This window comes from Protopterus annectens, chromosome 14.part0, assembly GCF_019279795.1.
Source record: "Protopterus annectens isolate FY-2018-M chromosome 14.part0, PAN1.0, whole genome shotgun sequence".
In the NCBI taxonomy this organism is placed as follows: domain Eukaryota; kingdom Metazoa; phylum Chordata; order Ceratodontiformes; family Protopteridae; genus Protopterus; species Protopterus annectens.
The window spans coordinates 1,135,683,519-1,135,701,207 of record NC_056748.1 but is presented as its reverse complement, the minus strand read 5'-3'; the positions used below and the strand labels follow the sequence as shown (position 1 = coordinate 1,135,701,207).

The window sequence follows — 17,689 nt, the reverse complement described above, 5'->3', positions numbered from 1 at the left end:
CGATGTTCTCCATTTTTAGGAGTGCCTCGAGAAAGTGCATTTTGAGGTTTAGACTTCTAGCATTGAGAAGCATTACCTTCAGATTTTGCATGCTTGTACTGGTTATAGGGGTGATTTTGTCCTTTGAACTTTGCCTAAAAAAGGCACTATAGGGGTGGCAAGAGCCTTAGCCAGTAACCAAAATCCCAGGGGCGACAGGTGCAAACCATCTCTGGCAAAGCATCGTGGTCGGTCGATCATGTCGTCCCAGGCAGACAGATACTGGATCCCCTGTGAATGACACCAGAAGCTTAGCCAATTGTTGATGTGAATCATTTTGTCCTTATATTGTGGTATCATTCTGGGTGAAGGCAGGATGCTACACAGGGCTAGGGTCATACTTGCCTGGGCCACATGATCCGAGAGCTCTTCCATGTCTCTTTTCATGTAGTCCAGGGTCTCAAGTCATTCACTCCAACATGTACAATAACAGAGTCATATTTGTACTTGTGGAGTGACTTGAGTGCATGCATTATGTGGCAGATCCTGGCACTTGACAGGCAACTGACTGTAATTTTCTCCTTGTTCAACCTGGTGAGTGGGACATCAGTGTGCCAGACTATAGAATCACCTATGACTAAAGTGTTAGGTACGTTGTCTTGCCTTAGGGGCTGTTGCTGGGTGGCACACTGGTGTTGTGAGCTATGTGACACTTTGGTTGTGACTGGTGTTTGTTTGCGTTTCAGCTTCAGAGGTCCTTGTTGCTTGGGCAGGTTACAGTCAAGGGCTTCTGGATATATGGATTTAGTGTTGCTCTATGTGGGTGTTGGTGGTGTGGGTTTAGAAGGACTATGTGTTGCTTGAGGTGTAGTGTGGGTGTTAACCTTCTCTTGACTGTCTAGCACAATCTTGGGTGGAGAGAGCTTTGCTTCCATTTTGGCTATGTAAGTGCATCTCTCACAGGTTGTAGTGTTGGGTGGCAGGAGGAGAGGGTTGTCTGTGTACATGAGGCAATTGCTGCATTGCCCCAGTATGCCCAGATTCACCAGATGGACAGGAGAAATCACCGGAAGCTGACCCTCGGACATGCCTGTTTTTTTTTTTTTTTTTTGGTAAAGTACAGGAGCTGTTTTTCTTACCTTAGCAAGGTACTTTGCAATTATAGGCTTAGTGCTTACGATTAATTTCTCCTTATTAACAAGGAGAGTTGAGTGCTTGTATCAGTTTAAGGCTTCCTAGTGCTTTCCAGTAGGTATTAGAGCAAGTGCTAGTCACAGGGATGCTTAAAGGTATGAAGAAAAAAAATGCACACTGCAGTGTACACTAGAGAAGTTAGATGTGAAAGTAGGTAACTTAAGTTTTACCTGTTTAAAAAGTTAAGGTTTAGTGGAGAGTTACTATTTTTAAAACAGCAAGATGGATTGAAAGGGGTGGTCACTTTTGTATTCTGGTACTACGGAATACAGTAGGATGGCCAATAAATTTAAATAGTTGAAGGGGAGGGATTTCAAAAATGATGATTTTGTGATTACTCACACAAGCCAGTGAAAGCAGAGAGGAAATGAGATATATGGTCAGATTAACATAAGATGCAGGCAACTAGAAAGACAGTGGTATTTAACAAGACAACTTAACTGGGTGGGAAAAATTTTTTGCCTGACTCAGAAGAGACAGAGCTGTGGTCTCCTTTGAAGGTTTAATATGCAGTTAAAGCATAATGCAAGTAAAACACAAGGTAAAGAAAACAAACCACAGTATTCAAAATATAAAAAGGCAATAAAGTAATACAAAATGCAACAAAATCTCCGCCACTATAACAGGATTCAGAGACCACTCGTGTGGATGCAGAATGCACCTGCTCAATCTGTCTGCTATCACGTTGGAACTCCTGGGAATGTGCGTTGCTAAAAGAAAGCGGTTGGTAGCCATTGCTCATTGCCATATCCTCATGGACTCCTGACAGAGTGAGTAGGATTTGGTTCCGCCTTGTTTGTTGATGTACCAGACTACAGCCATGTTGCCCAATTGTATTGCAATAGTTCCTGACAGAAAGAGGGGATGAAATGCTTGCAACGCTAAAAGCACCGCTCTCAGTTCTAGGACATTTATATGCAGATGAGCCTCTAGGTCCGGCCATGTGCCTTGGACAGTCTTCCCCTGAAAAAGCCCCCCCCCACCCCATCAAGGAGGCATCCGTGGTCACTGTGGCTTTGGGCTGTTTGGGTGTGAAGGGGCGAGACCATTGTGACGGGTTCTGCGACATCCACCAAATTAAGTCTTGTTTGCATCTCTGAGTCACCTGAATCTGGGATGACAGAGGAAACTGAAAAGGGTACCCCTGGGTGAGTAGTAACCATTGTAAAAGCCTCATGTGAAACCTCACGAGGGGGACAATGGTGATAGAAGCTGCCATGGAACCCAACAGCTGGAGGAGAGAATGTGCTGTCGATCTTTCCCTGGAGAGGATGTGCTCTGGAATTGATGCCGTGCAGTTCCTTGTATCCAACAGGACCCCAATGAATTCTTGGGATGGGGATAGGTTGGACTTCATGCCAGGTTATAGTTATGCCTAACCTTTTTGCAGTGTGAAGAGAGTATGCCAAGGCTTTTTCCAATAGATGTCTGGTGGGGGTGGTGATGAGCCAGTCGTCTAGGTATGGAAACACCTGGAATCCTTGCTGTCGCAGGTGAACTGTGACAACTTCCATGCACTTGGTGAACACTCTGGGGGTTGTAGAGTCCTAAGGGCAGTACTCGGAACTGGTAATGACTGGCTCCCGCACGGAAGTGAAGGAATCTTCTTGATGGTCGGTCCACATTTATGTGGTAGTACGCATCTTGAAGATCTATAAAGCACAACCAATCACCTGCCTCCAGAAGTGGGAGGATAGACTATTGTGACCATCCGGAATTTCTGTACTTCTGCGAATTTGTTTAGTACACGGAGATCCAAAATTGGTCTTCAGTCCCTGGTCTTTCTTAGCACTAAAATAAATCTTGAGTAGAATCCGGATCCTGTTTGGTCTGGTGGGACTATTTGGATTACTCTTTTTCTTAGCAGCTTTGAAATCTCTAATGCTGCTTCTACCCTTTGACTGGGCGGAACGTCAGGTAAGCTCCTTAGTGGAGCGGGACAAAGACTGAAGGGAATATGATAACCTCTGGTCATTATCTCTCGTACCCAAGAATCGGTGGTAATGATTAGCCAGGCAGAAGGGTACAAAGAGAAACTACCCCCAACCTCTTCCAGAGGAAAGCAGTTGGGCCGCTCTTCAGGAGTGCTGGTAGGACTGGCCAGAGAAAGAATCTCTGGAACCCTGGTTACGTGGACCTCCTCTGCCCCGAAAGGAGGGGTCTTCCATATGTGTTTCCCCCTCTGCCTCTAGGGGAAACCTTGGCTCTTGTGTCATGGAAAGAACCCTGAGACTTTTTGTGCCACATCTTCCCACTCTTCTGGTTTCCGGAGAAAGCCCGTTGAGGGGAAAAATAGCGGACACCCATGGCAGAAAGGGTCTTACCGTCCTGTTCACACCTAGCCATTGTGTCTTTAACCTTGGGTCCAAACACGAAGAGGATTCAATGGGAGCGTTCAGAAAGGAAGCCTTGAAAGGTTCTGCGAAATCACACAAGCGCATCCAGGCATGCCATCTCACGACTATACCTGCACCCGCTGCTCTAGCTGCTCCTTCTGATGCGTGAGAAATCAGACGCATGGAGGAGTTAGAAATCGATTCAAGGGCGGCTAACTGAGGACACTTTGTCCCGAAACTCAGACACAGCTCCGGCCAAGGTTTCAGAGAGCTCAGAAATTAAGTCTCTTTGAAGCCTGGCAAAATATGGCATATAATTCAGGGACCTGACTGCAAAGGTAAGCTTCCCTAATCTGTCCTGCGCCCAGGACTCTTTGTTGGGTGGATGGACAGTCTGGCTTTCTTCCACCAGATCCTTCTTTGTTGCGGCTGCCACCACCAAGGCATCTACAGGAAGACCTTTAGACCAGTGAGGCTCACTATCAGGGGGGACAGGAGTTTATCTGACCTGCGGGGAATGGCGTCAACGGTGTCAGGAGCCTTCCAAGCACACTGCATGATGAGCCAGACAAGGCCGTCAGCAGGTGGAGTAACCGAAGAGGTAGGGGGGCCGGGCACGAAAGGCCTGCAGGAACACAGACTCTTCAGAGGTCGGGTTAGAGGGCTGCCAGTCACCTCTCTGCTTAAGTATTTTGAGGATATCTCCAAAGGATACCTCAGAGGGTGACCGAGGGGACCGAGGGGACCCTTCCCCATCATCAAAGTCTGTGTCTTCTGTGAGAGACTCTTCTGGGGAGTTCACGTGCTTCCTCTTACACGAACTCTTGCGATGAATGTCCTCAGGGGGACCCATCTGGAGAAGACAGCGCAAGAGGAGCCTCCAGTGGGTGTGTGTCCTGAGGTCCTTGTTCCCGTTGTCCGCCAGAGGTGTCTTGTGTAAATTGCGGTCCAGAGGAGGATGGGGGCACTGATAGCACAGGAATGCCAACAGACGCAAGAGCCTTCTCCGTGAGTTGGAAGGCTGGTCCACCAGAGGAGGTCACACCCCGCTCAAGCAAATCAGCCCGCCGACTCGGAGTCCTTGGATGGCTGTGAAAAACAGGAGTACATACATCACAGCTAGCAACCAGAGCAGTGACTGGAGTGACAAGTCTCTCCGCCACAAAAGCAACTGCGACTCCTTAGTGAGGTCCATGAAAGGAGCCGAAGTGAGGGAAGTGTGTGCTACAGCAGGAGGCTTCAAAGGCAATGAAGTAGGAGAATAATTAGGAGTCCTTGGAGAAGGGTGATCACCTCCAAAGGAAGAGTAGTTCCTGGAGGGTTGGATACCTCTGGCCAAAAGCAATTAATCCACAAGGCGCACCGCATCATGTTCCAAGAGGCTTCTAGTGGATCTCACAGACATAGCTGAAGGGGAGTCAGGTCTATTCAAGGATGCAGGAAACTTGGTGCCCACAAAGGGGTCTTTAGATGGTGCTAAAACAGGCGTCTGCACCGAAAACAATGGAGCTGTAAAGGCTTGTACTACTGGTGTCTGCACCGAGGAGATCATAGGTGCCGAAGGTAAGTCCTGCACCGAGGTCGGTGCTGAAGTGGTAGCTGGCACTATGGTCAGTGCCGAAAGAGTCTGTGCGGAAAACGAGGTAGTCAGTACCGAGAGAATAGTCAGTGCTGTGAAAATAGTCATAGTCGAAGTAGAGGAGCGGGTGTCGGAACAGTCATCGATGCTGGAAAGGTCTGCATCGAGGAAAATGTCGGTACCGGTAAGGAAGTCTGAACCGAGGGGCCCCTTGGTTCTGATGAGGGCACAAAACTTGGTGCCGAAGTAACGGGTGATGCCGAAGATCTAGGTACCGAAAGCCTTGGGGCCAAGGAGGTCAAATCCGAACTAGAAAGTTTAGCCTTCTTAGGTCTCGGTTCCTGGTTGTCCCCAGCAGATGACGACAGGAGAGACTTGGCCTTCTTGTGTTCATTTCTTTTCTTATGGGAACTAGGAGGGGTTGAAGCCTCCGCCCCAGAAATAGCCTCTGAAAAGGAAGATTTAAGTAGTCCCTTTAAAATCAGCTTATTTTACCTTTCCACCAAAGTCCTGTTAGAGAAATTAGCACAAATCCCGCAAGGCGGGTAACAGTCAATTGAGGCACACCCAAACAGTAAATACATAACGCATGTGCATCCGAAATAGGCAATTTATGCCCACAATCCACACATCTTTCAAATCCTGGACCACTGTTTTTTCTCTGCCATGAAAGGAGGAAGAAAGGAAAGGAAGGAAGAAGGTACAAACAATGGTACGAGAAATACCCGACGGTAAAGCAGGAAAGGTTTTACCAACGATGGTGAAGGAGTCACCTCACGGTAAGAACGAGAAATACCCGAAGGTAAAGCAGGAAAGGTTTTACCAACGATGGTAAAGGAGTTACCTCACGGTAAGAACGAGAAATACCCGAAGGTAAAGCAGGAAAGGTTTTACCAATGATGGTGAAGGAGTTACCTCACGGTAAGAACGAGAAATACCCGAAGGTAAAGCAGGAAAGGTTTTACCAACAAGGGTGAAGGAGTCACCTCACGGTAAGAATGAGAAATACCCGTAGGTAAAGCAGGAAAGGTTTTACCAACGATGGTAAAGGAGTTACCTCACGGTAAGAACGAGAAATACCCGAAGGTAAAGCAGGAAAGGTTTTACCAACGATGGTAAAGGAGTTACCTCACGGTAAGAACGAGAAATACCCGAAGGTAAAGCAGGAAAGGTTTTACCAACGATGGTAAAGGAGTTACCTCACGGTAAGAACGAAATACCGAAGGTAAAGCAGGAAAGGTTTTACCAACGATGGTAAAGGAGTTACCTCACGGTAAGAACGAGAAATACCCGAAGGTAAAGCAGGAAAGGTTTTACCAACGATGGTGAAGGAGTTACCTCACGGTAAGAACGAGAAATACCCGAAGGTAAAGCAGGAAAGGTTTTACCAACGATGGTGAAGGAGTCACCTCATGGTAAGAACGAGAAATACCCGAAGGTAAAGCAGGAAAGGTTTTACCAACGATGGTAAAGGAGTTACCTCATGGTAAGAACGAGAAATACCCGAAGGTAAATCAGGAAAGGTTTTACCAATGATGGTAAAGGAGTTACCTCACGGTAAGAACGAGAAATACCCGAAGGTAAAGCAGGAAAGGTTTTACCAACGATGGTGAAGGAGTTACCCCACGGTAAGAACGAGAAATACCCAAAGGTAAAGCAGGAAAGGTTTTACCAACGATGGTGAAGGAGTTACCTCACGGTAAGAACGAGAAATACCTGAAGGTAAAGCAGGAAAGGTTTTACCAACGATGGTGAAGGAGTTACCTCAATAAGAACGAAATACCCGAAGGTAAAGCAGGAAAGGTTTTACCAATGATGGTGAAGGAGTTACCTCACGGTAAGAACGAGAAATACCCGAAGGTAAAGCAGGAAAGGTTTTACCAACGATGGTGAAGGAGTTACCTCACGGTAAGAACGAGAAATACCTGAAGGTAAAGCAGGAAAGGTTTTACCAACGATGGTGAAGGAGTTACCTCACGGTAAGAACGAGAAATACCCGAAGGTAAAGCAGGAAAGGTTTTACCAATGATGGTGAAGGAGTTACCTCACGGTAAGAACGAGAAATACCCGAAGGTAAAGCAGGAAAGGTTTTACCAACGATGGTGAAGGAGTTACCTCACGGTAAGAACGAGAAATACCCGACGGTAAAGCAGGAAAGGTTTTACCAACGATGGTGAAGGAGTTACCTCACGGTAAGAAGAAGGGCTAGAAAAGGAAGAAGAAATAAAAACAAAATAGAGAGCTAGATGCGATAGGGCAAGAGATAACTATTTAACAAAATTAGAACTGAGAAAACCTGCAATAAGATAATGTATTATCAAAAAGTTTTACTTAGCTCAAGAGAAGTGGCTTAACACGACTGAATGGCGATGCGGCAAAAAAAATCCGGGGTAACAGGGAGAGGGGAATTGTGGGTAAGAGTTTAGCTTGAGAGTTTGTGGCTGTCGCGAGCTTGGAATATGGCTGGCTCGGTTCCTAGGTCAGAACCAATAATACAGGTGTAAGGAATGAACGAGGATTAACAATATCAGATCAAGAGATATAGCGGGATTTAGGGAATCAAAAAATCAGCAGTCCTGCTCTGAGGTGCAGTCATTCATTGCCTTAACCAAGCAGAACCTACTTGGCTTATAAAGTGAAGATTTTCTGTTTCGTCAAAGAACATGGGAGCCAGAAACCAAATCATTTTTGGATAGGAAGAGGCAACAAAGATAAGGTTTGGTCTTTCTGATTTTTTTTTATATGCCCCATTTATAAGCCCTCCTCCACTCACTGAGTGTAGCAGTCATCTAGGCAGATATGAAAACAGTTTGATTCCATACCTCACTGTATATGTTCAATTTCTCTATCCACACAACTGGGGATGCTCTCATACTAATGGACTGAAGGTCTGGCTTCACCCTTACCAAGACTATGACTAAATTTAATGGTGATCTGTAAATGTTTTCAAGCTGGAGCACCTACAAGGTGATCCCAGAAAATTATGTTTTTCATTACTGCCAGTGGGGAAGGGGATGTATTTATGGTGTAAACTCATTCTCAAGTCCTACAAACTGCTAAAGCACACAGCTTCCTGTACTGCTGCCTTAAGGCTGGACACTCCTGTGTATGCTGGGCCCCAGCTACACTGTATAATTAACTTGTGAGGTATTTGTACATCTCAGCTGTAATGCTGCTCGTACTAAATGCTATGACTTATAGCCTCTGTTGAATTTCACTAAAACACTGGGGATGCACAAACCAGTGCATTTCTTTGTGCCGGTCCCAAGCCCAGATAAATGGGGAGGGTTGCGTCAGGAAGGGCATCCGGCGTAAAACCTCTGCTAAAAATTACTGATGCGGAAAACTTTTCATAATTACATACCGGATCGGTCGAGGCCCGGGTTAACAACGACCGCCACCAGTACTGTTAGCCAACAGGGTGCTGGCGGAAATTGGGCTACTGTTGGCAGAAGAAGAAGAGGAGGGGGAAGGCATGCCCGAAGACAGGAAGAGAGGAGGAAGGTTAGGAGTGCAGTGGTAGGAACTTTGAATGTTGGCAGTATGACTGGTATAGGGAGAGAGCTAGCTGATATGATGGAGAGAAGGAAGGCTAATATATTGTGCGTGCAAGAGACCAGATGGAAGGGAAGTAAGGCCAAGTGTATAGGAGGCGGGTTCAAATTATTCTATCATGGTGTAGATGGCAGAAGAAATGGGGTAGGGGTTATCCTAATGGAACAGTATGCCAAGAGTGTTTTGGAGGTGAAGAGAATGTCTGATAGAGTGATGTCTATGAAGCTTGAAATTGATGGTGTAATGGATGAATGTTGTTAGTGCATATGCTCCACAAGTTGGGTGTGCGATGGATGAGAAAGAAAAATTTTGGAGCGAGTTGGATGAAGTGGTGGTGAGCGTACCCAAGGGTGAGGGACTAGTGATTGGAGCGGACTTCAATGGGCATGTTGGTGAAGTGAACAGAGGGGATGAGGAAGTGATGGGTAGGTATGGTGTTAAGGAGAGGAATGCAGAAGGTCAGATGATTGTGGACTTTGCGAAAAGGATGGACATGGCTGTGGTGAATACGTATTTTAAGAAGAGGGAGGAGCATAGGGTGACGTACAAAAGTGGAGGAAGATGCACTCAGGTGGATTATATCCTATGTAGGAGGGCCAGTCTGAAGGAGATTGGAGACTGTAAAGTGGTGACTGGGGAAAGTGTAGTTAAGCAGCATAGAATGGTGGTCTGCAGGATGATGTTGGTGATCAAGAAGCGGAGGAGGAGTGTGAAAGCAGTGCCAAGGATTAAATGGTGGAAGTTAAAAAAGGGTAATTGTGAGGTGGAGTTCAGGGAAGAGTTAAGACAGGCACTGGGAGGCAATGAAGAGTTACCGAATAGGTGGGTAACTACAGCAGAGCTAGTAAGGGAGACTGCTAGGAAGGTGCTTGGTGTGACATCTGGACAGAGGAAGGAGGACAAGGAGACATGGTGGTGGAATGAGGAAGTACAGGAGAGTATACAGAGAAAGAGGCTGGCGAAGAAGAAGTGGGATTGTCAAAGAGATGAAGAAAGTAGATATAAGTATAAGGAGATGAGGCGCATGGCAAAGAGAGAGGTGGCAAAGGCTAAGGATAACGCATATAGAGAGTTGTATGAGAGATTGGACACTAAAGAGGGAGAAAAGGACCTGTACCGATTGGCTAGACAGAGGGACAGAGATGGGAAAGATGTGCAGCAGGTATGGGTGATAAAGGACAGTGAGGGAAACGTGCTCACAAGTGAGGAGAGTGTGTTGAGTAGATGGAAAGAGTACTTTGAAGGGCTGATGAATGAAGAGAATGAGAGAGAGAGAGAGAAGGTTGGATGATGTGGGGATAGTGAATCAGGAAGTGAAGCAGATTAGCAAGGAGGAAGTAAGGACAGCTATGAAGAGGAAGAGGATGAAGAATGAAAAGGCTGTTGGCCCAGATGACATACCAGTGGAAGCATGGAGGTGCTCAGGAGAAATGGCAGTGGAATTTTTAACCAGATTGTTTAATGAAATTTTGGAAAGTCAGAGGATGCATGAGGAGTAGAGAAAAAGTGTTTTGGTACCTATCTTTAAGAATAAGGGTGATGTGCAGAGCTGCAGTAACTACAGAGGGATAAAATTGATCAGTCACAGCTTGAAGTTATGGGAAAGAGTAGTGGAAGCTAGGTTAAGAAGGGAGGTGGATGATTAGTGATTAGCAGTATGGTTTCATGCCAGGAAAGAGCACTACAGATGCAATATTTGCTCTGAGAGTGTTGTTGGAGAAATACAGAGAAGGTCAGAAGGAGTTGCATTGTGTCTTTGTGGACTTAGAGAAAACATATGACAGGGTGCCTAGAGAGGAGTTGTGGTATTGTATGAGGAAGTCGGGAGTGGCAGAGAAGTATGTAAGAGTGGTACAGGATATGTACAAGGGTAGTGTGACATTGGTGAGGACTGCGGTGGGAGTGACAGATACGTTTAAGGTGGAGGTGGGATTACATCAAGGATCAGCTCTGAGCCCTTTCTTATTTGCAGTGGTGATGGACAGGTTGACAGATGAGATTAGATAGGAGGCCCCGTGGACTATGATATTTGCAGATGACATTGTGATATGTAGTGAGAGTAGGGACCAGTTTGAGGAGACCCTGGAGAGGTGGAGATATGCTTTAGAGAGGAGAGGAATGAAGGTCAGCAGGGCTAAAACAGAATATATGTGTGCAAATGAAAGGGAGGGTAGAGGAATGGTGAGGATGCAGGGAGTAGAGTTGGTAAAGGTGGATGAGTTTAAGTACTTGGGATCAACAGTTTAGAGTAATGGTGAGTGTGGAAGAGAGGTGAAGAAGAGAGTACAGGCAGGGTGGAATGGGTGGAGAAGAGTGTCAGGAGTGATTTGTGACAGACGAGTACCAGTAAGAGTGAAAGGGAAGGTCTACAAGAGGGTAGTGAGACCAGCTATGTTATATGGGTTGGAGACAGTAGCATTGTCGAAAAGGCAGGAGTCAGAGCTGGATGTGGCAGAGTTAAAGATGTTAAGATTTGCACTGGGTGTGACTAGGTTGGACAGGATTAGGAATCAGTATATTAGAGGGTCAGCACAGGTTGGACAGTTTGGAGACAAAGCAAGAGAGGCGAGATTGCGTTGGTTTGGACATGTGCTGAGGAGGGATGCTGGGCATATTGGGAAAAGGATGCTAAGGATGGAGCTGCCAGGTAAGAGGAAAAGAGAAAGGCCTAAGATAAGGTTTATGGATGTGGTGAGAGAGGACATGCAGGCGGTTTGTGTGAAAGAGCATGATGCAGAGGACAGGAAGAAATGGAAACAGATGATCCGCTGTGGCGACCCCTAACGGGAACAGCCGAAAGAAGAAGTGGCTCGGGACACCCCCAAGGACGGGCAGGCTGATGTTAGCTTCTCACTGCCGATTTTCCTGGATAGCTTCTTTGGTATCCAAATCCCTAACCTATCCTGATTCAAAGTCAGGGCTTCTTCCTCTGCATCATAGTGTCTGCTTTCTTCCCTGAATTTCAAGATGAAGTGTGGAATGTGCTAGGATAATAACCTTAGGTCTATGTTTGCCGCCGAGTTTTGGCTCAAAGACTGAAGGATGGTTGTTGTGAGCATGTCGTCTGCAGGTGTATTCTGGCTGCTCAACAAAGGGAGTGGCACTTGTACTTATCCAATAGCTGAATAATGGGAATGACCTCTCAATTAACCCCTCACTGATTAATGAAGTAGAACATTGGTGCAAATTTTGAGAGTGGGAACAAGATACCAAAGTGAGAGGTCATCTCTGGGGCAAACAAGCATTCAAAGCAGGTTGTGACTAGTGACTGCCCTCCGTTTCCTACACTGTCTGATAGAGCCCAAGGATAGGTCTGTTGTTACAGGAGGGATTGTTTCTGATGGTATTTGCTCTGGGCACTTTCGGCTACTAACGTTATTTAAACAGTGATTTAGTCCAGGAATTCCTTCCTTCTTTATGATTACATAACCTGGCTGAAGTGATGGTCTTTATGCACCACTTCTATTTGATGCATATTTTATTTATATTTTAGTTACCATTTGTTTACTGGGAAAGTCCAACTGGGACAGAGCCCATTTTCAGCAGAGGGTCAGGGAGAAACACTCCCGACGCATGTCTTGGGAATAAGGGAGGAAACCAGAGCACCCGGAGGAAACCCATGCGAACACAGGGAGGACATGCAGACTCCGCACAGAAGGCACCCCAGTCGAGAATAGAACCCGAGAACCTCTTGCTGTGGGGAAAAAACTCTAACTGCTGCACCACTGCTTCACATATGCCAGTCTGGGTCATGGCTTGTGATTTGGTGGCCACGTGTGCCTGAATGTCAACATTTCCAAGGTGAATATCACAAATGAGATTTGAAATGTGTGTGAGCAATGGCCCAGAACTTAGGAGTGTGGGAAACAAGATTTTATTTCCTCAATATCTGATGTCATGATGCTCACCTGTCCTCAGTTGCAAGAACCTCTGTAAAAAAAACATGAATTCTTATTAGTAGAAGAATAAGCCCAACTGTATCCATCCATGGTGCTCAGCGGTCGAGTTGTCAAATTTATCAAGTCTCTTTCTATAGCTTAACCTGGACTAAAAGTCAACAATTTCAAAACTAGCAAACATCTCGGCACCCATTAAGGACACTGAATTAATTTTTATTCTCCAAATCCTGCTTCAGTAAACAGACCAACAGAAATCAACATAGTATAGCTGAATAATGCAGAAGAATGTTTCTAACACTGGATTCAGACTGAAGTAGATCAACATTCACACAGGCTAGTGTGGAACTAATTTTTACAATTTCTTTCAGTGAATTATGCTGAAGATTAACAGAAAATTATCATCCTCACCCCTTCCATCTCACAGCTTTTCCTTTTTTTTCCAGTTCTATTTAGTTTGACAGTAACTGCTGACGGGCTACCATGATGTTTTACTGCCATCTTGTTGGGCTGCAATGGTGTAAACTTAATTTCAAGTTGTGGTCTGGGAAATCGTCTTATCTTTTCACCTTCAGCTGATGATTCTGAGGAATCCAACATGGGTTCTGAATGACCCTTGAAGGAGAAATAAAAGTAAAATTATTCACATATTTATTTATTTTGCTCCTATCTACCTGTCAAGGTAGCAAAATTCTGTGATTTCACCAAAATTGCTATTAGTTTGCTGTTAGGTCATATGTACATTTCTATCTAAATGACTGGTATGACAGAATTCACCATATAAAAATGACATTAAAAATATGTCTCCTTTTTGACAGACTGCTAAACTAGGTATTTCTGAATATCTCTTTTAGGGACAGGATCACAGCAAAGTAGGCTGGTCTAATGGTTTTCTCTCATTACTGACTGCCTCATTACATATACCATGTGAAAACAATTTAGATTACTATAAGACGTCCTCATAGACGGAGTAAACTTGGTAAAATATATTCCTCTTTCTCAGATGAAAGACAAGAGGAGTGGTGTACTAATACTGCTAAAGGCTCTCTTTCCCATATTCTAAACTAAGGCAATTAAGGGTCTTCAAAAGGGACAAAAATCTGTCCTTGCACAGACCTTGTGGACATTATTTCCACATCAGGCATTTCAACCCTATTGAAGTATGGATCTTTCATCTTCTTGAATTCTAAGACAACCATATGAGGTCAGAAACTGGTACTGAGGTAGGTATCAAAGGAGCCTTCTTTACTGAATAGACAAGTAGCACCAATGTCAGTGAAGTTTCCAGTGGTGCAACAAGTAGCATCAATGTCAGTGAAGTTTCCAGTGGTGCAACAAGTAGCACACAGCATATGGCTGTTTCTGGACGTCGCTATCATAATTGTCAGTCTGAGCAGAACTTGCAGATAATATTAGCTGGCTTCTTGAATCTAATGCCATGGATTCATTTTGGTTAATTCAGTTCTTTTGTAGATGATTTTTCCATTTTCTCAACTTTAGCTATTTCAAGCTCTCTAACAGAAAACATTTTAGACTTTTTCTCTAAAGACATAAAGATACTTCTGTCTCAAAATTGAATTCAGCTTTTTCAGCCTCCTTAACTTCATAGCTTGCTCACATTTAGTACAGCACTCCTCTCTTCATAGCTTGCTCACATTTAGTACAGTACTCCTCTCTTCATAGCTTGCTCACATTTAGTACAGTACTCCTCTCTTCATAGCTTGCTCACATTTAGTACAGTACTCCCCTCCATAGCGTGCGCACATTTAGTACAGTAACTCCTCTCTGTATGGCTTGCTCACATTTAGTACAGTACCCCTCTCTGCATGGCTTGCTCACATTTAGCACAGTACTCCTCTCTGCATGGCTTGCTCACATTTAGTACAGTACTCCTCTCTGCACAGCTTGCTCACATTTAGTACAGCACTCCTCTCTGCACAGCTTGCTCACAGTTAGTACAGTACCCCTCTCTGCATAGCTTGCTCACGTTTAGTACAGTACTCCTCTCTGCATAGCTTGCTCACATTTAGTACAGTACTCCTCTCCTCATAGTTTGCTGACATTTAGTACAGTAGTCCTCTCTTCATAGCTCGCAAACTTTTAGTAGAGTACTCCTCTCTTCCTAGCTTGCTCACATTTAGTACAGTACTCCTCTCTTCATAGCTTGCTCACATTTAGTACAGTACTCCTCTCTGCATGGCTTGCTCACATTTAGCACAGTACTCCTCTCTGCATGGCTTGCTCACATTTAGTACAGTACTCCTCTCTGCACAGCTTGCTCACATTTAGTACAGAACTCCTCTCTGCATAGCTTGCTCACATTTAGTACAGTACTCCTCTCTGCATAGCTTGCTCACATTTAGTACAGTACTCCTCTGCATAGCTTGCTCACATTTAGTACAGTACTCCTCTCTTCATAGCTTGCTCACATTTAGTACAGTACTCCTCTCTTCATAGCTCGCTCACTTTTAGTACAGTACTTCTCTCAATAGCTTGCTCACATTTTGTACAGTACTCCTCTCTTCATAGCTTGCTCACATTTAGTACAGTACTGCTCTCTTCATAGCTTGCTTACATTTAGTACAGAACTCCTCACTTCATAGCTTGCTCACATTTAGTACAGTACTCCTCTCTTCCACATTATATTAAGGGTCCTCTAAAGAAAAAGGATCTGTATCGCAATCTTTGGGCACAAACTACCTACCAAAATTCACTGCTCAAAGATTTAGAAGCCATTTGATGCTTCTTTGTTTGAAATACCACAAATATTAATAAAAGATGAAATGGCTTTGCTGTGATAAGGAAATAAATCCTGCAATAACTAAATCATTATTTAGCAGAACACCTTTTCAGCATGACTGAGGGGTCAAGAACTGAAAAGAGCTGCAGCAGCTTACATATATAGACTGGTATGTATGTGATGCCAATAATGTCTGTACTTTAATAAACAAAACAGCAGTACTGGTTACTCACAGGGGAAAGCTATCCATTGAAGATATTCTGACCAGGGAGTGGGGCACAAACACCGGGGCAAAACCCAAATGGTATGATTTACTGTTGCAGTAACTTTCCTGGATGGTCATGTTCTGCCCATTCATTCACAAGCGGTGTTGAAAAGAAATGAGGAATCTGTGCTAACTCTTCCTAGAGTGTTCTGGACTGGGCTTTATGCTGACGATGGGAGCCGTGGAAGATGACGTAGTAGTCTTTGTGGTTTACATCCATCTATATACGTCAGATGTTTTTTTAAAAAAGAACCTGCTGCCTGTGACTGTACTAAAGATTAGTTGTGGTGCAATGAAATTTGGTTAACTTCTGCTATGATGGGCCTGGACACTGTACTTATCATAGGCTCAAATAAAGGATACTCAGAACTTTGCTTAACATTAATCTAGAGGTCCCCATAAGCTTGAAAAATTAGAAATATGATGCTTGGATTCTAGGATCTGGACTTCCAATGTGAAATTTAAGAGGTCACATCAGTAATGTAGTGTATACATATATTTTCATTTAATTTACTTATTTGTTAACCAGTTAAGTTGAACTGAAACTTTCTGAACTCTTTTCAATCACAACCTGGGTTACAAAGGAAATAGAAGTCAGTCTTGATGGAGAGCTAAGCAGTTCATAGCAGCCAGTCAGCCACCATGTTTCTGGTTTAGTGGTAGAAAACTGCAGCACCAAATGAAACCATAAGCAGACACATGGAAACCATACAAGTTTCACAGAGGCAGTAACCGAGGTCACTACTGCACCCAAGGCTGAAGCTGTTAGCCAGAAATCTTAAGCAGTGGGCAATTAAGCTGTAGATTACTAAGGGTAGTAGAAAATATATTTATTACAAAAGAACTAGGCTTTTGCACTCATAGGTTCACATCCAGCAAAGTGCTCTGCCATAACTTTCTATCTAATTTTACTTGATGTCTGGTTCTGTAGATGCTACACTTTCTTTCACATAAATGTTTCTCAGAATATTATGGAATTTAAAACTGTCTGAAATGACTGTTTTACACACAAGCCTCTATAACTTTGTAGGCATTCTGGGTCTTAGTTGAGGGATGTCTTTTGGAGCCCATTAGGATTGCCCAGCAAATGGTTACATGTGTAAAAAATGGCAAACAGTACAGCAAGTTGCCCCACTGTCTATTATCATTAAGTACATAGAAAAACATTAAAAACAAAACCCTTACTGGCTCCTTCTGTTGCTCAGCTCCTGTTTCTGGCTCAGAGTTCATCTTTGAAGTATTACATGAGGAATGCGATCTCTGCTGTGATAACTGCTGCTCAAGTCTCTCAATAACAGCATCTTTCTGAGTCATTTCTTCTTGCAGTCTTTTCACTGTACACTGAAGGTCCTGCTAAAGAAACCATTTTAAAGTCACAATCAATATTCAGTGCAGAAACACCAACAACAAGTTTAGTGACAAGAAGTAGCTGAAAACTACATGAAACTAGACTAAGGTAACCCCGTATAGTCACCAGCTGCAATCAAACAATGATATTCATAGCAACATTAACAATACTGTTAATGAAAAAACGTTCTTAGTATTAAGAGGATATACAAAAGGCGGCACACCCAAACTTACAACGAACAGAGTCACTGGTGACATACAATGGCACAGTGCTGATATATAAAAATAGTTCAAAACAATATCTTATTGTGACAATTGCAAGATGCTTTTTTTGTTATACATTATACTGTTATTCCAGTGATTCAAAAATACTAAAATTTCCAACTGCTTACTTATTAGACTTGTGATGCTCAGTCTAAGTATAGTACCCAACCTTTTTTTAATATTTAGCCGTTATCAGACATCTTGTTGCACACTATTGTTTACAGTACGAAACATAAGAATAGGAGACATGTTCTATAGCCCTTAGCAGGACACACTTTTGAAGAGATGACCAGGGGGTAGTTCGGACTGAAGGAACCATAAACAGCTTTTAGATGATTAGAATGGTAATAACGAAGTAGAAAAAGTTAAAGAAAATGTAAATGAGTACACAGACTTCCTGCACAGAAGTCTTTGCTCTGTTGCCAGTCATAATGGGCAGTAAAGTGTAAAACCTGAGAAGATTATTTGACACGAGACTTCTAACAGAATGCTCACACACAGTGAAAATAAGAATTATATCATGCTTTCTAACTG

General features: G+C 43.9%; 1 protein-coding gene across 5 annotated transcripts in view; it reads right to left on the bottom strand.

The window, feature by feature from the left end:
- The window catches only part of KIF20B (kinesin family member 20B), a 1,912,547-nt gene that overhangs the window by 263,279 nt on the left and 1,631,579 nt on the right, over window positions 1–17,689 (bottom strand). For 4 of the 5 annotated variants that reach the window (XM_044056921.1, XM_044056924.1, XM_044056923.1 and 1 more), the window contains exons 28-29: window positions 16,730–16,897; window positions 12,951–13,154 (exon numbers count right to left, since the gene is read on the bottom strand). In XM_044056921.1, the coding sequence (XP_043912856.1) occupies window positions 12,951–13,154; window positions 16,730–16,897 (372 nt within the window). The remainder of the gene's footprint in view (window positions 1–12,950; window positions 13,155–16,729; window positions 16,898–17,689) is intronic. The other variant, XM_044056926.1, reaches the window with a different exon arrangement.